Here is a 27,597-nt window from a genome sequence, read left to right as displayed (position 1 = left end):
TTTTGTTTGTAATAAACTAATCTAACTAACTATCTCTAGCTGTTTAAATAATAAAAATGTTAACTTTGTTGTATAAACACAGTATCATGAGCAGAATGAACTGAAAGTATCCACACCACTGGCTTAAAAAAAAGAAGCAGAAGTTAGAGAGACAAAGAATAGTGAAGCTCATTAAGCCCAGACAGCCAAGCACAATAAGGCCTCCATTCAGTCCCCCATAAAGATCCTCACAGGCCATCATAGAGCAACAGAGAGAGTAAACTTCCTGCTGCTGCTGTGCTGCACCTGGAAATGCTTTACCCTTCTGAGGTAGTACAAGTTCATGGCAGGAAATAAGAGGGCATTGTTTACTGTATGTTTCTTGTAATGCTTTCCCCCGAAGAGATTAGCACTTAACAAGTCTCCTGTGATAGGAGAAAGATACTGTTTCCCTTAACCTGTTGTGTGCAAAAAAAGGCAAGCTTTAGAAGATGCCTTGAGATTAAAGAGTTTTTTTAAACAATATAAATGACATGTGTTTTTTTTTCCATTTTCTTTTCCAGATTATAGGACCAAGAGGACCACAGGGCCCAACGGTATTTACCTATTTGCGCATTTATGATTTTTTTAACGTAACGTCTTTTCTTTAGGAGGTTTTAACAACTTAGCTGTTGTAAAGACTCTTTACAACCTATATGATAGAGAGAGAGAGAGAGAGAGAGAGAGAGAGAGAGAGAGAGAGAGAGAGAGAGAGAGAGATGTAAGCAGTAAGATTTAACTGCCAGTTGCTGTGACTGGAACAAGAGACTGACATAACAGAGCAGTAGCAGAGTTTGTACTAAGACAACACCTGAACTTACTGACTGCTTTACCATTTTCTGCTCACTCAGGGCCCACCAGGAGAGCAAGGATCCCGTGGACCAAGAGGAGAGAAAGGAGAGAGGGTTGGTTTTACATAAGCTGAAATAAGAAAAATACCTAATACCCCTTTTACATTTTTTTTTCCCACTGAATCTTAAAAACTAGAGCCACACTCTGCTCTGTTAACAAGTACAGTATGTCCTCTTGAATCAGAAAGCTGTGAGTCCTGGAGGGTGGGTTGGGGGATGTGCTTTAGCTTGCAGGTTTGGAGAATAGTAGTCTTTCATTGAGCAACTCAGTCTAACTAGTCATGTGTCGTTTCCATTTTCCATTTGGCTGTGTGGTCTGGGTTGTTTAACAGATGTGAGATTGTCGGAGACTCATTATGTAAACCTGGGCTTTTCTCAGAGGCCTCACACTCACACAGTATGTGAAATTACCATTGTTGCATTTGCCAGACTTTGATCGTCTCATTAATACAACAGCAAGGATGTGATAGTAGCTGCAGGCGAGGTGTTTATGTCATGTAGTTCTTGTTTATGCAGATTTAAACAAGAGGTGGATTTGGTTTTGGCTCACAGAGATGAAGCAGCCAGCTAAGTGTCCAACACATTCTTTGTTTTGGATCTGCTTTCAGGGTAATTTGTCACTACATGCACAGAGGTATGCAAGGTAGTCTGAGTTGGCCTGATAAATCTTCAGCATGCTTTACAACCTGTTAAAGAAACAAAGCATTTCGTATTCTTGGCAATTGTGTCAAGCTGTAAAGCTTGACACTTTTTTATCCTTTAAATTTCAGGTTTTATTCAGATTAAAATGACATGTTTCTGTACTGATGGCTCACTTTATGATGTCAGCAGGACAGGTGAAGCCAAGGTCTCTCATGTGAGACTGTCAGTCCACTTCGGAGACAGCTCAAATGAGCTTCAGGCTACTGTCAACAGTAGCTGACAAACACTAACTTGTAGTGTTTTGTCTGGCAGTAACTATTTAATGATTTATACAAAGCTTATCCTAAGCACAAAGATTTGTACTCTGGCCTGAAATTAATGAATGCTGAGTCATAATAATCATAATCTCAGCCTTTCTTCAAGTAATTTGTATCTGCATTGAATTTATGATTAGTGGTGTAGTAGTCAAAGGTTTTAATGCATCAGAATGCAGCTGCAAAAATATCTTGTTGTTATTAGTCTTTTTTCTCAGTTAAATGACAGAAAGTTTAATGTATTGAGGTTCTTAGATTGAACATTTTTCAGTTTTGGATTGTTAATTATAGAATTGTTATTTCAGTTAAAATAAGAGAGAGTTGATTATTTTGCCATAAGCCATTAAAAACTGTTCATCACGACAACATATTCCTGTCTTTTTTGTTTGCATTTGAAAATGTATTCTTATTTTATCCATTTATTTCAGGGAGGTGCTGGTCCCCGCGGCAGAGATGGTGAGCCTGGCACCCCTGGAAATCCCGGCCCCCCTGGACCTCCAGGACCGAATGGACCCCCTGGCCTTGGTGGAGTAAGTATTGCATGACTGTCAGGGGTGGTGGGTTTGCATTTAATGAGCTGACACCGATTTAAAGCCAAGAATGGGTGTGACTGGCTGCAATAGCCAGAGACAGGGGTAAAATTGAGCAAAGAGATATTCCAAGAACACAAAAGATTTGTCTGAAACCGTCAATGGTGAGAGGGGCCAGGGAGACAACAGCATCTATCCAGAGAAAGAATAGATAGAATGCCTCTCATTCTTTGCAGGAGAATGGAGGATTCAGTTGGAGGTTGGATTCATGGGAGGGAGAGAGGGGTGGAAGGGCAGGAGGTGGTATGTGAGACCTAAGAAAGGAAAGGGAACAGGCCTTTTTCTCGGGAGTGCAGCAAGAAGTGTCTTTGTGAAAACCATTCACATGCCCTCTGTCTGTATCAGGATTCACATGATACAATCTTCTGCAGACAATCCATTAAGACCTGTTTTTCACAGCTGACCCTGCATCCTTCAATTTAATGACAACACATTTATTGCCAGGATAAATTATTAAATTATGAGAGACAGAAAGCTTTATTTCAGTGGGATGTAATTTGAAAAATTATTATTTTCTTTTCTTTAGTCTTTATCTATCATAAGAATCCTACAGATTTTTTATCTTTTGTCTGTTCCAGAACTTTGCTGCTCAGATGGCAGGGGGTTTTGACGAGAAAGCCGGCGGTGCACAGATGGGTGTGATGCAAGGACCAATGGTGAGCAAGCCATGATGAGACCTGCAGCTACTGCCATATTCTTTTTTACAGTCAGATGAGCTGAATCTGCAAAGATGCTACGTGTTTGGAAACGTGCTGAGAAAAGCTCAGAAACTCTTCCCTGCTTGTGGACCTGGGCTAAAAACCTGCAATGGCCAGAATCTGCTCTGCAACCTCCTCTTTGCCTTTGATCTGAACTCACACCATCTTGGAGGAACATAATTAACATCCCTACAGAAACAAGTGAAGTAATACATGCTTGAAATGGACACACCATCATCATTCTCCATGCAGGATTTAAACTCATCAAGGACTGGGAGAAACAACAAAGACCAGAGATTCTTCGCATTAGCGACATGTTTTCCAGTTTTTTATAAATGGTGTTGGGATGAGGTTAAAGGGTAAAAGGAAGTATTTTATCCAGGAATGGTGAAAGGACAACTCAAAGTATTGAGTCCTGATGGAAAAGAAACTCTTCACATGGAGAACAGGAGCGTCGTTCTATAAACCAAGGAAACAGCCACTGATCGTCGTCATATTTCAAGCTCACAAAAAACTGCTGCTGCTCTGGGTTAGCTGGCATGGCAGCCTGCCTGCAGTGAAGTGAGGAGCATACTGAGAGCTAATTAAAGAGCCGCAGAACAGTTTGGCACTGTCTCAGCCCAGCAGACATTTGAGACGCCAGGAGGGTAGGGAGGGGGCGACTGGAGTCGATCAGATCCCCACAGTTAGCATCAGTTGGTGTGACTTTACTCCTACTGATGGTCCCACCACATGTCTGTCTGAGAGCTTACCACAATATTGGGTCCTTGTGAAGCCAGCCCACGTTTACTTTGGCAGTTTCCAGCTTCATGGGGGAGAGCAGCTGAGCTGGAGTAAAGTAAAGATCACAAGTCAAGCTTATAAACCCCTAAGCACTTACGCAGTACTCCTATATTATATTCTACACATACATATCAAACACTCTAACAGCGCTTTTACTGAAAAGAGTATGCACAGTCCCTCGAATACACATTTAAATGTCCTGAACATATAGAGACCCATTGATATGTTTCTGTCCACTATGGCGAAGGCTTTCAACACACACTGAAAGGTGACTTTCATTCGCTTCAGAGGACCACTGTGCCGCACTGTGACATTTTCTTTGGCTTCATTCCCTGAATTTTGAATGAGGGTTTTTTAAAAACAAGTCTAATGAAAGGGATATGTTTTCTATCCAAGAGAACAGCTGTCATGAGCAATCCCAATCAAGATTTTTTTATTTTTTTAAAGAAGAAGACCTTGGAATTTTGGAAACTTTATTGACACAAGCTTACTGCACCCCACCCTTCTTTTTACAGTTGATTTCCTTTGAGTGTGTGTGTGTCTTCTGTGCCAGGGAGAAAAAAACATTCGGAACTTATTATCACGACCATGAAGTGTCTTTTTCTCATGATGCATAAAGTGAGTCCAACCAGAAGTTCTTGCCAAGCAGATTATGTTTCTGTCTGAGAGAATGAGCTACAAAATATCACCTACTGAGTTGACACCTGAAGTCCTACTGGATTTTTTCTCTTACGCCAAACAATTGCATTATTCTTTTCTTTTTCTCAACAAATTAGAGTGCAGGAAGTTATGTAGCATTTGCTACCTCTCTTATAAGAGTAAGACATCACAACGGATGATATTTAAGCTACAGAAAAAACACAAAAACAGCTAAAAGAGGATATGAGGAAGTGTTGAAAAAAATGAAAAGAAGAATTAGAAGGAGTAGAAGGTCTGAATGCCACTGAGGAATTTCTAAAGATTTACGACAAGTAGACCTGTTGAGTATTATGTAGCTTCGGGGCAAAGCAGGTGAAATTTTTATTGCTTCTGACTCAACTCAAGTGGATAGATGTGCAGGCATCCCCCATAAGACACTTAAACAGAACTGCAATATAAAATCTAATTGTACTCTAGAGTCATTTATGTGTAGTTTTCATTGTGAAGGATGGGGTTATCTGCCATCCTGAAATTGTGCCTCGGTTTCTTGTCTTTCACTTAGGGCCCTATGGGACCCAGAGGACCACCTGGCCCCACCGGATCACCTGTAAGTACTTCCTGTACTTCCAAAGCAACATAATCTTGTATTTGATCCTGTATTTGTTCACAAACAGAATATCCATTGTTAAATCTCTTAATTGTAAAGTTCTTGTTACAGTGTACACATGCCACACTGTCTAACTCCTCTAGTGTGTTAAATAGAAATATAAACCCCCATTTGACCTGCAAACATCTGGTAGGGGTGCATATCAAAGGTTATCAGAGATAAATGTTTACACTTAGCCCTCACTTAAATGACAGTGTCTCCTGTTTTCTGGCACTCAAGGAATACTTTTGTCTCCCAGCTGCCAGCTCCAGGGCTATTTTCTGTGCCACAACCAGACATACTATAGAACACCTGACAATTTGTCTTTCATGCTGCCTACTGGGCTTACGCCCCCGCATACACCACACCCTTCCCTTTTCCGCTCCAACCTTCAAGCACTACCTACCTGTAGCTCTTTTTGCACGTCCTTGCAGGCAGCAGTGTAACGCTTCTGAGTTGTGGGTAATGTCACCTGACTCTACTTGATGGGTTAATCACACTGACAAGCCCATTTAGATATATGTTTTCTATTTAGACACATTTGCCAGTTTTACATAGGATTCCAAAACATAATAGACTATTTAAAAAATTATTACTTGGCATCTGCTGTAGAGAGACACTGAAATGCTTTTAATGATGACATTTGCAGTTATTTGTTTGCAATGGCAGAAACTAACATTTCTAATCAATATGAATCGACCTGATAATATTTTTTGTGCTTTCATTATTTGTTTGGTATATATATTATCATAAAAAAAATACAGAACAGCATATGATGATATCCCTGTTCGAAACCCAATGATAATTTATTATCAAAAATCGGAATAAAATAAGCTCAAAATGAATGTTTTGGAAGTGCTTCTGTCAAACAAGTAATACACCAATAAAAAAATGGTTGCAGCTTTTGCCAAATCTACTCTTAGCCTTCACAGAGATAGTGAATAAAACGAATTTCTTTTTCATCAGACCAACTCTCTCTTTTCTCCACATCTCAGGGCCCACAAGGTTTCCAAGGCAACCCAGGAGAGCCTGGAGAGCCCGGACAATCTGTAAGTATTCCCCAGTGTACTCTTCCTTTACCTGGCCAGCTTCAGATCTTTGAAGGATTTTTGAAATCCTGGAATTTGAAATGAAAGGAATTTATGTTATGCTGTATTTCATGGTAATGTTGAAACCTTGGTACTGCTAATTTTCTTTACATAGAAAACTGAATTTCTCTGCCAGTGACAAAACCACTATGCACTTATCCTGTTTACAAGCCAGTTGCTTCTATTTCAGTCAGTCCTCTCTCAAACTCAAAATCTGAGACTCAAATCTGTCATTTAGTTGTGGAAAGCAGGGATTTTTCTACAGGGTTATTTTCCCCATCATATTTTTTTTCTTCCTTCCTTTCTCCCCTTCCCAAGACCCCATCCCTCCCAAAGCTTACTGAAATCAGACTTTTCTCCCTGTTCCCTGAGCAGGTAGACAGCACCAGGCTTACCCACTGCTGTGTTAATCTGCTTATGTGGAGTTCAGATCATTTGACATCATCATCATTTTGAGTACCTGAGATGTCTTTTACTTTTAAATTGTGCCAGTACATCATTAGGTGCGATTAAAATCAAACTTAGTTCCAGAAAATCATTTCAAGGGGGACTATTTTGGCAAGCTTTGGCAGAATGACTCAAAAGCTTCTCTGACTCAAAAGTCAAAAGTATCTGAAGAAAGACTGAGCAGAGATGTTTTACCTGGTGTTTCTAATTTATTAGTTTAGTAATAGAAAAAACATAAATTACAGAGAGAAAATAAGTGAGTTTAAGACATTCATTCATTTACTATGCCCACATCATCCTGGTCAGTGTCACTGGGGGCGCTGGAGCTCATCCCAGCTGTCACAGAATGAGGGGCAGGATGCACCCTGTACAGGTAGACAGTTCACCACAGGACATTTCTGACACAGTGACAAACAACACCTACACTCAATTTAGAATTCCCACTTTACCCAACATGCATGTTTTTGGACTGTGGGAGTAAACTGGAGTATCCAGAGAAAACCAGTGCAGGCATGGGGAGAACATACAAACTCCACAGAGAAAGGCCCCAGCTGGGATGGAACAGTCCTAATTACCACACCCCTGTGCCATCTTGAGTTTAACACATACACAGGTCAGATGGTAATCAAGGTCACATGTTCAAGGGTGTCTCATTGGGCTCCTTCTTTTTCTGTCAGGGCTTATCAGAGAGAATAGGACAGCAGGAGTTGCCCCTAAAAATAAGGAGATAAAACTGCTGTTATCCTCTGTTGGTTATGAATTGAAACTCTGGCTCATCTTTGCTTGTTTCCTCTGTTCTTTACAGGGCCCCATGGGTCCCCGTGGCCCATCTGGTTCCCCTGGAAAACCTGGAGAAGATGTAAGCGTTACTGTTGCATATTTTTTATAATGGTATTTCCCATTTACTTTGCAGGAACTCTGAGAAGGTTGTGTGATAGTGTGTTCATTTAGAGTGTTGTTGCATATCATTGGCCTTTTGTGATCGAATCAGTGACAGCATCTGAGAAGTCTTAACGTTAATGTTAACTGATCAGAAACCGCAAAGACAAACTTCTACCTTTTTTGTAGTTTTTGGGACGTCACTGACTGAAAAACATCTTTTCTCTAAGGATTATCATTGCATAATTATAGCCCAAGTGTCGGCCTACAAAACATTATTTGTATATTCACACAAATACTGCATGTATCTTTACATTACTTAATAATTATTTCAAAGTTTTCTTTTATTTGTTTAAAGTAAAGTATAAATCTAAGTTTGGACAACATTTCCACTTTTATGGCTGTTTTAGTCTTGCATGTTTTTTAAGTCGATTCACACAATTCTTTAAGTTGAGACAAAGTGTGTTAATCTAATTTGGCATTTAAACCATTAGGAAAATCAGTAATGTGCATAGTGATAACTAATATCTAAATATTGAAAGTAACACACTTTGTATTGCATGGAATACAGGAAAAAACAACTACTTCTAACTTTCTTTAGCATGTCAAAATGTACAAATTATAAACAGGTCTTCTTTATTGGAGCAAATATGAAGCAGTCTTCATAAGCCCTACAAATAGAATGGAACGGCATATGTTTAAGTGATTTTTTAAGCTTGTTTTTATCTATGGTAAGGGACCAGATTTTTATTGCTCATTTATTGACATAGGGGTCATCAAGTTTAAAATGTAATTACTACTTTTGTCCACATGATGGCAGCATACATAACTAGACGGTCTATGAGGAATGCCCATTTTAGGAACAATTACATTGATTCTCTGTCAAACTACATTAACTAAACATTATTATTTTGTTGTTTGTTTGTTTTTAATATCTGGAAAGCAATGCTACCCAAAAAACGGGGAATTAATACGTATCCCGTCCGTCTCTGTTTTAGGGTGAGGCTGGCAAACCTGGCAAAGGAGGTGAACGTGGACCTTCTGGACCTCAGGTGAGTTATTTCAATCTGCCGATTCTTTGTAACTCATCCTGATTTCAAGCAATGAGTCAAATCTTGTGTAAAAAAAAAACAAAAGATGCATTCTCAAAGTTTCAGTTAATAAATAAAATGAATTTTGTCTTTCATGAATATAACAACAGAGACCCAGTATTGCTGTGCTTTCTGTTTCAAGTACAGAATGTGTATCTTCACTTTCTGTATTTCTGTTAGATACAACACAGCTATCCCACTTGCCCACACAACTGTTACAAGTGACAAATCCTAAAAACAGTGGTCAGATTTGGAAATTGTTTTAATGATTGCAATGTCACCAGCTTTCTAAAGCCAAGAATTAGAGCAAGCTTGTGGTTCCATTTGGTCCATATCCAAGCACAAACTGGAAAACAAATCTGTTTGGACCTTTTATTTTTTCTATTACTGCGTAAGTTGAGAACATCCTATGTCATGCAATCTGCATCTTTGTTTAAACATTATGCGACCATGTTGAAATAAAGGATGTAGCTTTGTCCTCTTACTGAGTATTGATCTCCTCCATCTTTCCTCCTTCTACATCACAGGGAGCTCGTGGATTCCCAGGAACTCCTGGTCTGCCTGGCATCAAGGGACACAGAGTGAGTTTGTTGTCTTTATGATTTCTGACACAATTAGGTTAGTTTCATTATTCCCAGATTTCTGACTGTGCTCTCTCTGTTTCATCACCCCTAGGGTTATCCAGGTCTTGATGGTGCAAAGGGAGAGACTGGTGCTTTGGGTGCTAAGGTAGGAATACAGAAAAAAACACAAACAATGTGTCAGATTTTTCTTTGGATACACAATTTGTAATGCATTAAGACAGGACACTTCTTGTGTAAGAGCTGAATTTTCCTTCTTTTTAGGGTGAAGCTGGTGCTCCTGGAGAGAATGGCGCCCCTGGACCAATGGTGTGTATATGGAGACCACACAACAACAACGCTTAAAAAAAAAGAAGAAAGAAAAACAACTGCAAACCATTCATTTGTAACAAGAACGTTAAATTAAAGCTTTTTCTCCTCTCCTTTGCCTGCATAGGGGCCTCGTGGTTTGCCTGGTGAGAGAGGACGTCCTGGACCCAGTGGAGCTGCTGTAGGTGCCATCTTTCTCTCTACAAATTTTAACTGGACACAGAGTAGCTGAATGCACCAATGAAGACCTCTATATATCTTTGATATATCTGGAAATATTTATCATAGGGCCATAATTCATTGTTTTTTTCTGTTTAAGGGAGCACGTGGAAATGATGGCTTGTCTGGTCCTGCTGGTCCTCCAGTAAGTATAATTTTAAATGTCATGTATGTCATTCTCATCACTTGCATTTATTTTTATTTTTGCACCCTCAGCTCTTCACAGACAGCCTTCTGCAGTATGATAGCAGAGTCTGACCTGCATGTGTAAGAGACAAATAGCTGATCTAACAGAGCTAACAGTGTTTTTGTCTCTGTAGGGTCCTGTTGGTCCCGCTGGAGCTCCAGGCTTCCCTGGCTCTCCTGGTACAAAAGTAAGCCACACGTTTGTAATGTGTCAAGTGTTACCACTGCTTCCTCCTTGTTGTTACTTTTGTTTTCATCCTTCTGTGTCTTAGCATTGGCCCAGTTCTTTCTGTTAAACTTGCCAGCATTAATGAACTTCTACTTACATAGTTTAGAATATCTTTCAACAGAACAACAAAGAAAGTCTTAAAGTTATGAAGTTGGAGTGATATTTTCTTAAATCTACTGACAAAAGTTAATATCTAAAATGGCTGCACCCTGCTCAGGGAGGATTTTGTGGGGACAAGATGAAATCCTTTGGTGAAATTGGAGAAGGCTGCTCTGGCTCCATTCGTGTGGAAAAATTGGGAGGAGGGGGTTTTTAAAATTCTCTTCTTCTCTCATTCCAATGCACTTTCTTTTTCTTATTTTTTCTCTCTCACCGCTTTGCATCTGATTTATTCCTCCTACATGGCAGATAGACTAAATCCTGTGCTCAAGGGTTCTGCAATGATAGTTTGCTTTCTTCCTAAAGCCACTTTATTGTTTGAGAAATCTTCTAGGAATTGTGAATGGAGTATCTCTTCTCAAAATCTAGGAGCTTCCATTGAAGTAGTCGAGGCAGGCTAAGGTCAAGGAAGTGTGTGTGTTCATGCGCAGTCTAGTTTTCTGTTTGTGTGCAGGAGTTATGTACCTCACGGTGAACACGAGTTTTTGTGACTGTTTGATATAACAAAGAATGTCTCCTGGTGGGAAACGTTTAAAATATCGTATTTCATGCTTCTGCTGTGCTTCCAGGAATCTACTTACTGTCTGCTGGATCAAACCCTCTTGTTAACCTACTGGGAGTTAAAGTAATGCAGCCTTGTTTTAGTTTTTCTTTCCGTTGTTTTGAGCCTCACAACCACAGTCAAGCTGCAGACTCTTAAATGCTGAGAATCGTTTACCTAATGCAAAAACTGGCAGATGTTTGTTTAAGTTCAACTTAAGAACCAGTAAAATATTGGCGTTTACAATTCCATCTACAGAGCTGCATCGTCATTTTTGCATCCATGTACAGATTCTATTATGTCATGCTATTTGGTCTGCAAAATCTACAAAGCTGCAGCATAAGAGCAGTGGAATTTCATTCAGCACCACAAGGCTGCATACCAGCAGTTAAATGTCTGGCTTGTGTCCATAAGAGGTGGGTTCTCAGAATAGTTCCTTTGAATAGAGGCCCAAGATTTTTTCAGTGTTAAATCAAAATGCCTGCAAAAAATGTGCTTGTGTTTGGATAACTCACTTTGGAGAAACATCAAAAAGAAAGGAAAGGGATTTTTTGTTGTCCAATTTAATTCTACATATTCTAAATCTAATTTTAATGATCAGAAAGATTTGAATTTTATGAGCACTTTTTTTTTCTTCAGATTAAGGTCAATAATATGCTTTATTATTGTTGCTTTCTGTCGTCTAACTAAATCCACAGAGTTGACTTTTTTATACATAAATGACCAAATATGGATCAGTTCATTCTGTTACACAGTAAAGAGGAATTTAAAAGGACTCAGTCTCTATATATATAAAAGGCCAATATTTAGTCTATCAATAAGGAATTTTAGTATTCTTTGTAGTTTTATTCTGTAAGATATTAGGATATTTAATTTCAGAGATTTTTTTTGATAAATACATTTTGTCATTCGTGATGCTTACTTTTCCGTTTGGCTGCTCTAACACAAGATTAAAGTATAGATTTATTTTGACTGCAGGAACTTTTCACAGTTTTTTTCCCTCAAATTCTTTTGCTGCTCAGAAAGTCCTTGCTAAGGGGATGGAACTTTTTCAAATTCAGAGTTTTAGTTTTGTTTGTTTGTGTGTGCGTGTGTGTGTGTGTAGAGTGGGAGAGAGGGACTAATCTTTTTATTGACTGTAACTGGAAGTTGAAATTACACTTAACCACATGAGATCTAAAAGCAAGATGTCTGGAAAGGTGACACTGTATGCTTCGAGACATCCTGGGTCACGCTTCAAGCGTGACCTTAGATGAGGAGATTTTTGCCCTCTTTCAAATCAGTTCAAATTTCACAAAATGCTATTTGTTTAAATATTTTGAAATGTCAGATCAATTAGCTTTAATTTGCTTCTTCAAAGTTATATTGTAACTGACCTCAAGAATTAATTTTCATGCGTGTTTAAAAACAATAAAAAATTAAATTTGGAACTTTGGGAGGTTGTGTGAGGCTCACACAGAGCTTCCATTGTAATGGGAGCAGTTGTAAACTATGTAAAATAATTTAAACTGTAAATCATATGTACAGTGAAATACAAGTGACAACTTTGACTGAGGTAGAACCTTCTCTTATTTTCACTTTTTTCAATTTCACTTATATTAATCCCTGAAGGAAAATTATATTGCTGCAGTAAAAATTGTTTTATAGAAATTATGTGATAGAAAGAAAACACAATAAAGTGTATTATTTATAATATATAAAGTGTGTATAGAGAGAGAGAGAGAAAGGAATGACTGACGTCTTTAGATGTCGCCATGAATGGATGGGGGGGGGGGGGGGGTGTAGCTTGGCAGCATTTTAGCTGATGATGTAACACATGGTGTCAGCTCGGAACACAGGTGAAATCTATTGGTAGACCACATGGACACAAACTCACTGTCAACAACAGATGTCAACATCTGGGATGCAGAGTCGCTCCTTCTCAATGACATTTCCAGGATCACGCCATCTGTTTTTAACCAGCAGTGAATTTCCTCTTGCTTTACTGTTACCTCTCTTTCTACTGTCTTTGTCTGGCTTTATAGTCTGAAAGCCAGGTAAAGAGGTGCTAGAGTCATTCTTGCAGCCATGTCTCAATTAAACAAATGACATTGCGTTCCTAGTATTCTTGCTGTATCCCTGTAAGAGCTCCAAGTTCTTCCATTTTGTCTGCTAATGATCTCACATTTCCCATAATGATCGAGGGAAGAAATGGTTTAAACTTCCTCATCTTTCCTCTCAGTTTGGTTCCTGCTCTGAATCCTAGGTGTCTCCTCTTCAACTAATCAGTATTTTTTCCCCAGAATTATTTAGGCATTACAAAACTCAATCAGCTGCTCCCACATGCAAACAACTTTCCTGTTGCCACAGTTATATGTCATAACAAATGTAAAAAAGTACCAGAACGGAAATCATTGCAGCAGCAAAGCATCCAAGCCAGCATAGAAAAAAAAACTCTTTTGAAAATTTCAAGAAGATGCAAAGACTGACATGATCTCTGCAGAGCCACTGCAGAAGGCTGCTGCTAGTGTAGCACCTTTCTAAAACTATGTCATCAAACTGTAAATATATTAAACGGCTCTGTGGCTGTGCTTTTGATATTGCTCAGCTCCATTGGTGAAAATTTAAGTTACAACAACGCGATTTTGTATATTCAGTATTGCTTTAGACCACATTTTCAGTTGTTTTGATCTTGATTAGTCTAAAATTATAGTCTTCGTTGTTCATAGTAGAGAAACTGCAGTATCGAATTGAAGAAGCCTTTCGGATGAGAGGTGAAACGTCTTCAAGATCTAAGAAGGAGCCCAGTTGCCCTTAGTCAAGCTCTTAGGATTACCATGACCTGGATAACTGAGAATCTACATCAACACAGAGGCACCGAGAAAGACTCTGATATATGTTCTCTTTTTGAATAGCTGTATATATGGAGTTGATTGAACTGTTATATTAATTGAACTAACTCCGACTGGCTGTTCTGTCACCAAAATCTATGCGTTTCCATGTCAGACTTCATCAAATCCCGATAGCTACCACATACTCTATCACATACTCTATCATGTTTCATTTAGCATTTATTTGGTGATGTTAGAGAGAGAATTAGGATCCACTCTATTTCTAACCATACATGCATAAATACAGGTAATACAGGCACCTGTGTTATGCTGAAGTCTGTTTATCAGTGTTTCCTAGAGCACAACCCTTTCCCCTCTTGTGAGCCAAGCAAGAACACCCTGATGTGTTTATCTATTTGCATATGCAAATACATGATGAGGACACAAATTTGGGCTACAACTGTATCATGTTGCTTATCAAATACTATATTAGGTAAGTGTTTATTAAGTGTTATTTTGTTCAAGTTGAAAGTAATAGTTCAGAGGTACGCCGGATATATGGAGCAGAGAGTAAACTGTTACATTTGTGCCAATAATGGCAGAACAACACAAAAGGACTGGTTGAACATTTTTACATTATTAATCTCTGATTGATTAATTATCTGCAACTATCAGCTGGAAATCCCAAAGCTCTTGCCAAGCATATGTTGGAATTTTATTTCTTGGCTCAGTGTTGCATTCCATAAATCACAGTGTGAACATTTTAATAATCTTAGTTTATGGGCAGCTCATGTTACCAGTCACTTAAGATGTGTTTTTTTGCTAACCAGCGAAAAGCATTCTATAAATATACCACCATGAGTTACATCATCTTTTCTGGAGCACCAATACTAATAAAATTGTCTTTACAGATTTGATTTATTTCATTCTTTACAAACACAAGCCTGTCTGTGCCCGCACAAGCTCGAATTTCTCTTGTGTTTTTATTTAACTGGCCTACAAAGCTTTATTTTACAAAACACCATCTCACGTTTAACCCAATAATTCTCATAGTTTTCTTGCAGAAATCATTCATTAAAATATTAATTTGCAGTACCTTGGTTTATTTCTGCTTCATGGCTCTGATTAAATGACTTGATAAATAAATCCTCCAGTCTATTGCTTGTTTAAGACTATTATGTAAGATATTGAAAAAATATAATTAAATTGTTAATCATAATTATAAATGTATGTAAATTCAGTTCCATTTCCTCTCGTCTTTTTAATCTAGTGACCTTGTTCTATTTTTAATTGCTGTATATGTAGAAGCCTATTGGCAAACTGTTTCATAATAGCCACCCGCTATTGTTGCTTCTTTTGCTTGTTGCCTGTTTTGTATTTAAGGCGATGGTCACTGATAATGAAAACATACTCTAGCTAATAGTCCTTGTCATCTGTGTTTGGTGATCAGGGAGAAGCTGGCCCTACGGGTGCTCGTGGACCGGAGGGAGCTCAGGGATCCCGTGGAGAGTCTGGCACTCCTGGATCACCCGGACCTTCCGGTGCTTCTGTAAGTGATATATGAACTTGAATTCTAAAGAAGAATATCTGGAATATGTACTATAACAAGGCTGTATATCTGTTGTCTTATTTCATGATTATTTCATGATTATTTCATAATACACGTAGTCTTAGAAGCTTCACAAAGGCTATGCCAACAATGATTTTATGTTGAAAGTGTTTAACGTGTTCCACTTAGTCACTCTGTGTTTGATAATCAAAGACAATTGATGTCTAAAGAGACTATCTGGTACTATATATTTTCCAAACCTTGCTAGTTAGGTAAGTCAGTCCCAAGACAAAACCTAGAATGACTTTGTGCATTGTTTTTACTTGTTTTGTCTCTTTTTAATTATAGGGCAACCCTGGTACTGATGGTATTCCTGGAGCTAAAGGCTCAGCTGTAAGTTTAAAACTCTTCTTGCTATAAATTTCATATTGCCTCCCTCTCACTGTGTATGTCTGCATGATGTCTTCTTACAATTGACTTTAGAGTGACACATGACATAATGAACATTTTATTACATTTGCATATCAAACAGAGAACTCTGCACTGTATGTGCACCTGAAATAGTGTAGCATATTAGTTACTTTCAGTTAGTTTTTGTTGAACTTTCTGACTGTATCCTCTGTCATCATTGTATTCATACTACAGAAGCTACAGCACACCACCTTCTCTTCCATCACAGTTTTCTGTTGTCACTGCTCTTTATCAACAATAAAATCTAATTAGATGCAGTGTTGAAAGTAATACAGATATGCTTCAAGGTCTTACCTGGTCCAACTGTTTCAAAATGTTACAGAAAAGCACCAGGTGTGTAATTTACAAACGACACCAACACTTTCAGTTGCCACCAAATTCATGGAAAGCAGTGAATATGTGAAAGGGCTTTACTTTCGGTAAGATGGATCTTTATGTGACGAGCCAGCTGCCTTCACACCTCTCCCTTTCTGTTTCTCTCTGTAGGGTGCTCATGGTATCGCTGGTGCTCCTGGTTTCCCAGGACCTCGGGGGCCTCCTGGACCTCAAGGAGCAACTGGACCTCTTGGGCCAAAAGGAACATCTGTATGTACTCACTGAGTCATTCGTGTATCATTTTAGTGCAGCTTGGAAAAAACGTTCACTCTTTGCACAAGTGATAATCGCTTCAATTTCATATAAGATACAGTCAAATATCACAGAAATAATAATAATAATAATGATAATAATTTTTTTGTCTTCTCCGCTCCATCTGTGTTTAGGGAGATGTAGGTATTCCAGGATTCAAGGGAGAAGCTGGACCCAAAGGAGAAATTGTGAGTTTTGATTTCTATTGTCTGCGCCTGAATTCCCTGATGGTTTATCTGTACCAGGAACCTCAAACATTTTATGTATAAAAAGATCCCAAACTTAAGATGCAAGGAAATATAGAATCCTCTGTTCACAGACTTTCTCACATTGCTCAAAAACAGCTAATACTAATAGTTTTTTTTGTGCTGGCACTTTCTGTTAACAGGGACCAGCTGGTCCTCAGGGAGCTCCTGGCCTACAAGGAGAAGAAGGGAAGAGAGGCCCCAGGGGTGAGCCTGGTGCTGCAGGACCACTTGGACCTCCTGGAGAGAGAGTAAGTTGGTTATTTTCTTGCACCTCAGTGAATCTTAATGCATCCAGGCACTTTTTTTAAAGAAAAGTTTTTTTCATTAAGGATATTGTTACTGTTGGAAACGGCTACTGGTCTGTACTGGTGTGTGTTGCACATTTGGAGATAGGCAACGCTCAGATTTTGTTTTTTCTGTTTAGGGATCCCCTGGTAACCGTGGTTTCCCTGGTCAAGATGGTCTGCCTGGTCCTAAGGTGAGTCTCATCATAGCAACAAAGAGAAAAAAATATGATGTAACCCTTTTAGAGCATGCATACTGTGGTGGAGGAAAGAGGAGCTGATAAAAAAATGTATGTTGCTGATGTGTCTGTTGTTACAGGTCTGGCGTTTTGGTTTTGTGAAATACAAATCACATTTCTGAATCATTTAATCATGGTATTGTCACAAACTGGAGAATTCAAGTTGATTAAAAGCCACAACACGAATCACTCAGCAATGTAACTCCATTTGAGTTCATAAACTTCACAATCAATCGGAAAAAAAGACTTGACTATAAAGATTTTAGAGAAAAACTGAGATTTATTTTCGTAATCAATTTGGCCTCAGTCTCCAGAAATGACGTGTTGAAAGCAATTTTCAGTTAGTTTTCATCAAAGACCAAGAATTAGATTAAAAAAGTATCATGGAGGAGAAGATTTGTAGGGTATTATAAGAAAAAAGATATAGTCAAATGACAGTTAACCCATTCAATCATGATAGAAAGACTCTTGAATAATGGTAAAGTCACCCTTCAAATACTAAGACTAAGGTATTTTCATATTATTGACCTGCTTTATTCTGCACATTTGATTAACTCAGCTGCCTAAACACATCTCTGAAAGATACATTTCACCTCATGTATTTATGATCATTCTCAAATCTTATACAGAAGATTAAAGGATGTGGTTGATAATGAGTCTCACACCTATTCAAAGTGCATACTGAACTCTGATCAGTACTGAACAAAAAAGTGAAGGGCTGGATGATCGAGGATTTTTTTTCTGTGATTAACATAAAGTACCATTTGTCAGTTCTCGTGTCAATTGAAAACCTAAATTCTGCAGTGTAACTCTACTATGTGGCCACAAGGTGCCAGCATAGCTCATAACCCTGTCATGCACCACTGACCTACATGTTCCATGTCTCCAAAGCCAACATCTCATTTAACATTATCTTCCCAGGACAGTTTCATTTAAACCAAAATGAGTCGATCAGAATTTAATCTTCTCTATCATGAAGGTCAGATGAAAACTCCTGCACACTATTAAAAGGGAAACTCATTTCCTCAGGGTTGAAAATTGTCTCGCCTCCTCAGTGATGACCAACTGCTTTATTCTTTTTCTCCTTATTCAGGGGGCCCCCGGTGAGCGTGGATCTTCTGGAGCCAGTGGTCCCAAGGGGGCCAATGGTGACCCTGGCCGTCCTGGAGAGCCTGGACTTCCAGGTGCCAGGGTATGTTTTTTTTATACCTACTTATTCTTATCCTGTCTTTTCAATTGTGCACATTGTAGTTGAATATATTCAGCTGTTGAGCTGGGACTTAATATAGGGTTTATTTGTACTTTTATCATTTTCATGAGCTACAAAGTACAAACTTTTCAATTGAATGGTCATAGATTTACCAGTAGATGCCAAGATATTAGCAGTTAGTAACCCTTGCATTGATTAGTCTGCAAAAAGACATGATTCTATCATTGGTGACTCTAAACTGATCCAAGGATTGAGTGTGGATGGTTGTCTTGTTTGTCTCTGCGTGGCTCTGTGATGGACTGGTGACCTGTCCAGGATGTACCCTGCCTCTCGCCCAATGACAGCTGGGATAGGCTTCAGTTTCATAAATAGTATCACCCTGTATCAACAGTATGGTTGTCCTCTGCCGGCAAAAGCTAACATAACCTCAAAATGTACAAACAGAGATTAGAAGTTTATGCTGCTTTTGCTGAATCTTTATACTACATCTGGCGCAGCTCCCTCTGCCACAAAAGGCTTTGTGCAGCTTTCTTCACATTTGAAGTAGTACTCCTACAGCATATAAACGGACTAAATAGGTAAAGTTGTTATGCTTAGAAATCTCTCCCCAAAGTTTCCTGAGAACCACAAAAGACATTGTTCAACTGCTTCCAGGGATGTAAGTACTCCTCAATGGGAATAATCTATTATCTTTTATAGAGGGATATCAGTTGAGTTGAGTTTTAATCATTCTTTAAATTTATTCATTATCTTCATTTGTGTGGCGTGAGCATCAATAACCTTCGGTGTTCTCTCATTTATGTTCTTTGTCATTTCTGTCCAAAGATGTCGAACTTTTGCTTGTTGGATGCAAGGCCAATCAGCCCAATAAATGTGGTTACCCACAGTGCCATATGTTCTAGGCTTCTGCCTCTCTCTAGCACATGTATTCATAGAGTTGTCAGATGATTCGTCCAGATTTCATCTGTGTTTCTTCTCTTCTCTGGTAGGGCCTGACTGGTCGCCCCGGAGATGCTGGACCTCAAGGCAAAGTTGGACCCTCCGTAAGTGCACTTTTTCCTTTCTGTTTTCCGACAACGATGCATTTATCGTTGTCTTTGTTAATGAAGAAATAACCACTTGTGTGTGTCTGTGGGATTGAATGTGTGTTTTTTTTTTAAATAAACTGATACTGCACTTGGTCAAGTATTGTAATTTACCAAATGTACTAGCATCATATTATACATCAAAAGTGGCTTCATCAAATTGAATTGCAGGAGATTTATGGACCACTTATCTACCCGCCTCGTACCGAAGCCTGCTTTAGCATTCACGTTGCATTCACACAATTTTAAAACATTTCCTCAACTTCACTTTGACCTCCCTTTGCCAGATAAGTTCCTGTTTTTTACAACTCTTTATCCTGAATTGTATACATGTTATTATTGTTAAGTTGGATGTGAGTCCTACTTACATAACTGTATTTACAGCAAAACTCTCAATTAAAACCCTAATAAATCATTTTCAGTGGAACAGGTTCTCTTTTAGATGCCAACAGGTTTAAACAATGAGAAGTGTATCATTTCCGTGCATTCATTACGTGTCTTCCTCATTTTGTTAACTTGAAACTCTTTCTGCTTAATGTTTGCATATTTTCTTTAATGTTTTTCAGATTATGAACATTCTTTCCATTTTTTAGAATACATAACATTAACACAACACTTTTTATGACTGTGACTGGGACAGACTGAGAGATTATTTGTGCAGTAACCTTTTTGCTTTTATCTGGATTTCCCCTGTGGGGTTTTTATTATTATTATTATTATAGTTATTTATTTAGGAGATGGGAGAAAATTGAACATTTAAGGGAGGTGAGTTTCAGTTTTATATCCTCAGGCAACACTGGGCATTTATTTGCTCACTGCCACAACTGGACTCAGTATCCCATTCCCTCTCAAATTAGTTTGTTGTCAGTTATATGATTACTTTTACAGTACATTGCTTTGATTCCGTTACATTTTAATCATTTTCTGATCAATATTTAATTTGACTTGTAGGGAGCTGCTGGTGAGGATGGCCGTCCTGGTCCCCCCGGCCCTCAGGGAGCCCGTGGCCAGCCTGGTGTCATGGGATTCCCCGGACCCAAAGGAGCAACTGTAAGTAACTGTGTTAAAAAATCCTCCATATAGCAAGAATGTTCTGTTCAACACATCAGTTTTAGCCTTGGTAATACTTGATGCTTTTACTTGATTTGCCCATGCTGATATGTCCCTGAATCAACATAATAGACCTGATCAGCACCATCTGGGGTGCTGCAGAGCACTTTCATACCGTTTAATGTGCACCAGCACATTCACCCTCTCAACTCTAAAAATAGGAGCAGCATCGAGTGGAGCAGCAGTGGCAGTTTTGACTAACAGTTGCATTTTATTTCTATTGTTATTAGGGTGAACCTGGCAAGTCTGGTGAGAAAGGACTGGGTGGCGCTCCTGGTCTGAGAGTAAGTCAACTTCCTCTGCATTAAATGATACAAATAGCATTTTCCAAATAGATTCTGATTGGGCCAGAGTAATAAATCAAACAGCCATTATCACATCATTTTTATCTTATGATCTATTAAACTCGGCACCCTGTTATCGATTGAGGAGGTTGAAATACTGATTTCAAAGCATTGAAATTTATATGAAGTATGAATTAATTTGGTGTGTAACAGTATAAACGGCGTATTTGGAGTACATGCAATTAGGAGTAAGCTATAACATGTGAAAATAGTGTTGGCTGTGTTTTTAGACACCAGCTCCAAATAATTTAAACTGTGACTCTCAATGATCTGCTAATTATGTATTAGCAGATGTGTTATGTGTATTATGTATTACTAATTATGTATTTGTTCAGCTTCCTCATGAGAACCAAGTTGAAAAGCTCAGTTATAGCTCTCAGATTTTGTCTTATTAATAGCATCTCTTTTGGCTTTGGCTTAACTCATGATATCTATCTGTCCCCTCTCGACAGGGTTTGCCTGGCAAAGATGGAGAAACCGGCGCTGCTGGACCCCCTGGACCTGCTGTACGTCTCTCCCTCTAACTCTATATAGCTTTAACACCGATGTTATCTCTGCCTTTTCTCAGTCTGCACATAGAAGTACCCTTCAGTACCTCAATTTCCCAGATTCCTTTTACAAGAGCTATTTCTGGTAAAAAAAGTCTTACTGACCCTCATCCTGTGTGGAAGCTTGTGTTTCAGTGTGCTGAAGAAAACAAAGCCTACTTATTCAAAGAAAATATTAAGTGTTACCATGTTCACATAATGTGTACTAATGTTGAATTGAATCATCAGAAAAGATTGAACATTTTTCAGTATTTTCGCCACCAAATTTTCTAAATTGTCCCTTATAATAGAATGTGACGAATGATGAATTATGGATTATCTGTTTAGGGCCCTGCTGGAGAGAGAGGAGAGCAAGGACAGCCTGGACCCTCAGGCTTCCAGGTGAGTCTGCCTGCTTTTACCTTAACTGCTATGTAGAAGAAGATGAATCAATGTAGCTTTTTCTCAAATTGAGTCAGAAAGCATATTGATGTACACCATGCTCTATATAGCAGTTAGTCTTTGAAGTTAAGAGAATTCTATAGGAGAATTTTTGCAGATACTCTTACATTTCTATGTGTGTGTCCCACAATATCAAATAAGAACAAGATGTGTTGCTATTGAGAAATATACAGCGTGTCAATTCATTGAGACTTATTTAACTCTGTGCTATAGCTTGTATATTTTGGAAATAAATAAAATGTAACTGCTGTCATAAATACATACAAATCTTTTTATACTTAAAAATCGTGCTTATTCTGCAGTTTTAAGTCCACTGTTTTCTGCTCACTGGCCTCAATGCATAATGTTAATGACTTTTTCTCTTCTGTCAACAGGGTCTTCCTGGACCTCCTGGCCCTCCCGGTGAGGGAGGCAAACCCGGAGACCAGGTTGGTGCTCTTGTATGATGAAATATGGCTTGAAAGGTCACGCAGTGCCTGCATAAACAGAAAGAGTTTTCTCTCACAATGTTCAAGAGAAAGACCCTAAATAGAATGCTGGACTGTGCCCAATATGGCAGGTAGAGAGTTACATAATGAGGACCGCAATGAAGTCACACTGATGAGACAAACAGTTTTCTGTCATTGATACATTTTACCATCAAACAGCTGAAAATTATTTGCCATTATTCAGTCATTTTTGTGTCACATTACAGTAAGATGGTTTAAGTTTTTTCACACATGCTGTATTTATCTGTGTCTCACTACTGATTGTCATTTTTCTTATCCATTGCTGTAAATCAGTCAAATAAATCATATAGCATATTCTATCATAAGTAGTAGTAGTAGTGGCAGTTATTACTTTTAACATGACATTATCCTAACCTCTCCGTCTGTTTGTCTTTTTAGGGTGTACCTGGAGAGGGGGGAGCTGCTGGTGTCACTGGACCCAGAGTAAGTTTACAGCCCTTTGATTTAATTGCATTCCAGTTTGCTGATTGTCAGAGCCGCTGTTAATTATGGCTGTGTCATTTCTCAGGGAGAGCGTGGTTTCCCTGGAGAGAGAGGTGCTGCTGGTCCTCAGGGTCTGCAGGGACCCAGAGGTCTCCCTGGAACTCCTGGAACTGATGGACCCAAGGTTAGTCCAGCAACCAGAGGAAGGTTTTCAAATTATTGAATATTGTTCCCTGAGGTGCATCCACACAACTGGAAAATATGCCTCTAAAGTACTTAGCCAGATTTTTTTTTTCCTATCACATGCAACAACAGATAGAGAACAGTCTGAGTTGCTTGTTATTACCTCAGGTGTTTTTGAGTTTTTTTTCTAACATCTATTTTAGTGATATCTCAATTAAAAATTTAATTTGATAAAGGGGTAAAGTACCCTGATTATGACTGCTCCTGCCTGATTTGTCTGTAGATGATAGTCTAACGGAAGTCTAAATTATATTTGTTTTATGAATCAGCACCTCTTGATGATGATGAACATCTTATCTCATAAAAACAAATTAAGTTTGGGGTGCCTGGATGCCCATGGCAGCTTCTTCCTAAATTAGAGTTTGTGGTTGTGAAATGATTAACAAGAGTGCAAAGCAGAAATCACATTTCTGCTTTATGACGTTCTATTTGCCTTTCTGAGTCTCCTCTAATTTTTGCTGTGGAATTCATGAAATGGTTAAGACTGGGTCTGGCGAAGGGTTACAAGTAGACACTGTTTTGTCACGAAACAGAGGTTTGGTCGTACTGGCTTCAGGGTTGGAGATCCAACAGCTATCAGAGTCAAACCAGGATCAGTTTAGTTCTGGACCTTTGTTTTATGTCACTCCCCAACCTTCACCTTTTATTATCTTTATTATCCAAAATATTTTTACTGACATTCAAATCATACATTCAAGACCACAAACCACAGTTTTTTAGAAAAATTGTCCTTTTTGTTCACATTCCTGCTGGTAGCTCAGTGTATTTCCCATCGAGCTAAAGCCTTACTTGCTTTTCTGGAATCAGTAAATTGCAGCCATAGCAGTGATTTGTCACCACTGCACTGTGAGTAGAGGAAGAGCTCAGAGCAGTGGCTGCAATTCCCATCTTTGGTTTGTTATCTGCTCCGATTTTAATCCCAGTTTATAGATTTTCTTCCTGTAAGGTCAGACGGGAGCGGATATAGAGGATGAGGATTATAGAGCCAGTGTGAGTGTGATGGTGATGGAAGGAGGGGGTGAAGCGACAGTCTGTAGATGAAAAAAAAAGCAAAAAAGCTGCAGAGTGATACAGTCATCTACATCAGTCAGGTACATCAGTCATCTGCCCCTTCAAGTTAGATTAAACAACAGTTTCAAAGTACACACAGCTAAAAATTGCAGTGGTGTGAACCCTGCTGTTTCCCTTAATGACTGGAGATAGGGAGTAGATATTGTGTTTGTGTGTCTGAGGTTGCAGCAGCATGCACTGCTGATAAGCCTCACAAGTTTTGACCAAGAGTGGACCTGCTGGAATCACTTAAAAAAAAAAATCAAATAAAAAAATCTCCATTTGCTTTCATTTGTCTGGCTTTGATCTGTGCAATAGATTTTGCCCTGATAAAACAGAATTAATAGGAGACCTGAATTCAAAAGAAGCAAGTATATGTTTATATATATATGTTTTTATATATATATAATTTTTTTTTCTCTCCTGTAATAAGAATAAGCAACAAAAAAAAACATTTAACCATTTATTTTAACCGTCCTGTCTTATCTTTAAAATCCTTTGATAACCTTGTACCCAACATGGCACGGCAAAGATCTTTGTTGAATCAATGAATGTGCGCTTCCTCTGAGACTTAGCTATTTCAGTGTTTTTGAGATGATGCAGAGGCTTAGCAGAAGCCATCTATAATATGACAACATAACATACAAAAACCTTGTTTTTAAACCATTTTTAGATACCTGCTGCAGATTATTCAGTGTATCGTAATCTAAAATAACTTTTCAGTCTAAGTCTGAACTCACTGCTGTCATCGTCATCGTCTTTTTCATCTCTTTTTCATCTCTAATCTATAACAGGGAGCCATTGGACCTGCTGGTGGTGCTGGAGCTCAGGGACCCCCAGGCCTGCAGGGAATGCCTGGAGAGAGAGGAGCTGCTGGCATTCCTGGACCCAAAGGAGACCGAGTAAGCAATGAAGGGAACAAAATGATTACAAATTAAGTAAACATCAAATATGTAAAAGTTTCATGCCTATTGTCTTATCAGGTGACTGACTTCTTTTTTCTTTTCTTTTTTTAATTCGCTAGGGTGACATTGGAGAAAAAGGTCCTGAAGGTGCTCCAGGCAAAGATGGTGGCAGAGTGAGTGACAAAAGGCATTGCTGAATACAGAAAAATCAGTTTGAATCTTTGAATTCTTTTAGATATGCAAACTGTTCAATCTCTGGTTCAAACTTCCTGTTTTCTTGTCGCAGGGTCTCACTGGTCCCATTGGTCCTCCTGGTCCTGGTGGTCCCAATGGTGAGAAGGTGAGTGTTATTTCCTGTTCTGGATACACTGAAATGACAAGAAATTGTCAACAGTTGAGGGCATAGATGTCGTGTCTGTCAGTGACTGTGTGTGCAAAACAGCTGTTTATAGTCCAATATCCGTTGCTGATGGTGTTGTGTTTTCTTGCAGGGTGAATCTGGTCCTGCTGGTCCTTCTGGGGCTGCTGGAGTTCGCGGTGCTCCTGTAAGTGTTGTGGTGAACTGATATCAGCTAATTATAAGAATGAGATGCCTCCATCGAGAAAATTCAGATATTTTGGAATCCAAAAAACGTCTGCGTAGATCCATAATTCACCTTATCTACCTCATGCAGTAGTCAGTTTTACTTTAGAGCCCTCTTTAAAAATGACTGATGGTAGTAAAGTTAAATGTCTCTCACTTGACCTAAGCTTTGTGTTTTTGTTTAATTTCTATTCATCTTCCAGGGTGACAGGGGAGAGACTGGACCTATTGGACCTGCTGGCTTTGCTGGACCTCCCGTAAGTCTGATAAAAACAACACTAAAGACTGTCTCTTACCATGGCGTTGTAAAAATCTGAAAAAAACTGACTCCTGAACTACAGCATGTCAGTAGATGTGATATAATTTGATTTTTAAACTAACTTCAGTTTGCTGTAGATTCTTATGCTACCATATTTATTACAACAACACAAATTTAAACACAATTTAAAGATGCCTTGCACCAGATCATTAAATGCTATGACCTGAAACAGTACGAAGACAACATGTCAAATGTTGAAACCCCATTATGCTCATTTAAAATTTGAAACAGTTCTCTGTCATCTCAAAACACTTTGTAAGCATGTGAAAAGCAGGCCGGTCAGTTTAGCACCAAAACTTTACTGTGTTGTGATGATTCATGATGTTGTAATGTAGAATTATATTACTCAAAGCCTTCCTTGATAAAGGCCTCTTTTTGATAGCAACATATGTTGTTGCCAAAACCTGCATATATCCTTTAGCATTAATGGGGTTTTGACAGATGTGGACATTACCTGTGCATTGTGCACTAATACACCCCCATGCTGTGGTGGCTGTTTTTTAATAACAAACCAGATGGTCTCTCTTCTCTTAGCCTGTAGCACACAGCATCCATAAATTGCAGGAATCATTTCAAATTTTATTTGTCAGAGCACAGGACAGTTTTTCAATCACCTCTGTTCATCTTAAATGAGCTCAGGCTCAGAGAAAGCAGCTGCGTTTCAAGATCTTGTATATACCGTTTTTTTTTACTTTGTGTTGAGAGATTTGTGGATGCATGCAACACAATGTCTTCACAGACAGTTGTTTTCTGAAGTGTTACTGAGTCCATGTAGTGATTTCTACTTCAGAATCATTTTTAATGCACTGCTGCCTGAAGATCGTTGTCATTCAGTATAGATTTTCATTTTCATCCCTGTCTCAATTTAACATTGAGTTGTTTCACAGTATGTTATCACGTTTTTTTACAGAGCGATGAACGTTTCTTTTGAAATGTGCTGCTGCTTTCAAGTGAAAGCATACTTTTAAAGAAATAGCATTTGTCGTGTTCGTGAACACTGTTCAAATGATTTTCTATTATTTGCAAATGATAACTATTGATGGAAACTGATACAGAATATCTAGTGATATGTCCAATATTAAATATATATAGTACTTAAAGGATCTCCTTTTAGGCAATTTATAAGAGATAAAAATATTTGTCTTTAACAAACAAACAGAATGTATATAAATGTACTAAATTAAACCAAATATTTTCCTTTTTAAGTTAATTGCTTAAGGTTAAGTTAAGTTAAGTTAAAAGAGTTTTTTTTTTATGGGGGTTAGGATTTTTTTGTTCAGTCATGAGCTGCAGGATGACAGACATTTAGCCAACACATTTATTCTTTATATACAATATTCTTTATTGACACTATCTGGAAACACCGGATGTCCTGGTGCCTCAACATCTTTCATCCCAGTTAATTATTCTAGCTTGTTTCCTCAGCACATAATTGTGTGAAAAGACATCAAGTATTAGAATGTCAGAAGTCTTAGGATCCTTCATTCATTTACTTTTTTTCCCAAAGACCCCAGACACACATAAAGTAATTGTTTTTCATAAGCTGCCAAAAGGATTTCACCAATATATTTGTGACAACACAGTTTATCTAAATGTTTTTTTTTCCCTTCAGGTTGCACTATGATTAATTATAGATTTTGTGTCAGGGCTAATAACACAACAAGGTGTGTAAATCTTTTTTGCTCTCGG

General features: G+C 38.5%; 1 protein-coding gene across 2 annotated transcripts in view; it reads left to right on the top strand.

Moving 5' to 3' along the window:
- col2a1b (collagen, type II, alpha 1b) overlaps positions 1 to 27,597 on the top strand; it is a 45,798-nt gene that overhangs the window by 6,049 nt on the left and 12,152 nt on the right. For both annotated transcript variants that reach the window (XM_072381863.1, XM_072381862.1), the window contains 34 exons: positions 543 to 575; positions 870 to 923; positions 2,254 to 2,355; positions 2,994 to 3,071; positions 5,098 to 5,142; positions 6,177 to 6,230; positions 7,522 to 7,575; positions 8,594 to 8,647; positions 9,214 to 9,267; positions 9,362 to 9,415; positions 9,532 to 9,576; positions 9,704 to 9,757; positions 9,896 to 9,940; positions 10,116 to 10,169; positions 15,171 to 15,269; positions 15,618 to 15,662; positions 16,227 to 16,325; positions 16,502 to 16,555; positions 16,756 to 16,863; positions 17,040 to 17,093; positions 18,232 to 18,330; positions 19,338 to 19,391; positions 20,385 to 20,483; positions 20,774 to 20,827; positions 21,340 to 21,393; positions 21,763 to 21,816; positions 22,251 to 22,304; positions 22,764 to 22,808; positions 22,894 to 22,992; positions 24,896 to 25,003; positions 25,126 to 25,179; positions 25,293 to 25,346; positions 25,498 to 25,551; positions 25,793 to 25,846. In XM_072381863.1, coding sequence (XP_072237964.1) covers positions 543 to 575; positions 870 to 923; positions 2,254 to 2,355; positions 2,994 to 3,071; positions 5,098 to 5,142; positions 6,177 to 6,230; positions 7,522 to 7,575; positions 8,594 to 8,647; positions 9,214 to 9,267; positions 9,362 to 9,415; positions 9,532 to 9,576; positions 9,704 to 9,757; positions 9,896 to 9,940; positions 10,116 to 10,169; positions 15,171 to 15,269; positions 15,618 to 15,662; positions 16,227 to 16,325; positions 16,502 to 16,555; positions 16,756 to 16,863; positions 17,040 to 17,093; positions 18,232 to 18,330; positions 19,338 to 19,391; positions 20,385 to 20,483; positions 20,774 to 20,827; positions 21,340 to 21,393; positions 21,763 to 21,816; positions 22,251 to 22,304; positions 22,764 to 22,808; positions 22,894 to 22,992; positions 24,896 to 25,003; positions 25,126 to 25,179; positions 25,293 to 25,346; positions 25,498 to 25,551; positions 25,793 to 25,846 — 2,175 coding nt within the window. The remainder of the gene's footprint in view (positions 1 to 542; positions 576 to 869; positions 924 to 2,253; positions 2,356 to 2,993; positions 3,072 to 5,097; positions 5,143 to 6,176; positions 6,231 to 7,521; positions 7,576 to 8,593; positions 8,648 to 9,213; positions 9,268 to 9,361; positions 9,416 to 9,531; positions 9,577 to 9,703; positions 9,758 to 9,895; positions 9,941 to 10,115; positions 10,170 to 15,170; positions 15,270 to 15,617; positions 15,663 to 16,226; positions 16,326 to 16,501; positions 16,556 to 16,755; positions 16,864 to 17,039; positions 17,094 to 18,231; positions 18,331 to 19,337; positions 19,392 to 20,384; positions 20,484 to 20,773; positions 20,828 to 21,339; positions 21,394 to 21,762; positions 21,817 to 22,250; positions 22,305 to 22,763; positions 22,809 to 22,893; positions 22,993 to 24,895; positions 25,004 to 25,125; positions 25,180 to 25,292; positions 25,347 to 25,497; positions 25,552 to 25,792; positions 25,847 to 27,597) is intronic.

The sequence above is a fragment of the Leuresthes tenuis genome, unplaced genomic scaffold (genome assembly GCF_036924035.1).
Source record: "Leuresthes tenuis unplaced genomic scaffold, fLeuTen1.0.hap1 SCAF_3, whole genome shotgun sequence".
Classification (NCBI taxonomy): Eukaryota; Metazoa; Chordata; class Actinopteri; order Atheriniformes; family Atherinopsidae; genus Leuresthes; species Leuresthes tenuis.
The sequence above is the reverse complement of the archived record's forward strand: the minus strand, read 5'-3'. Positions and strand labels throughout refer to the sequence as shown.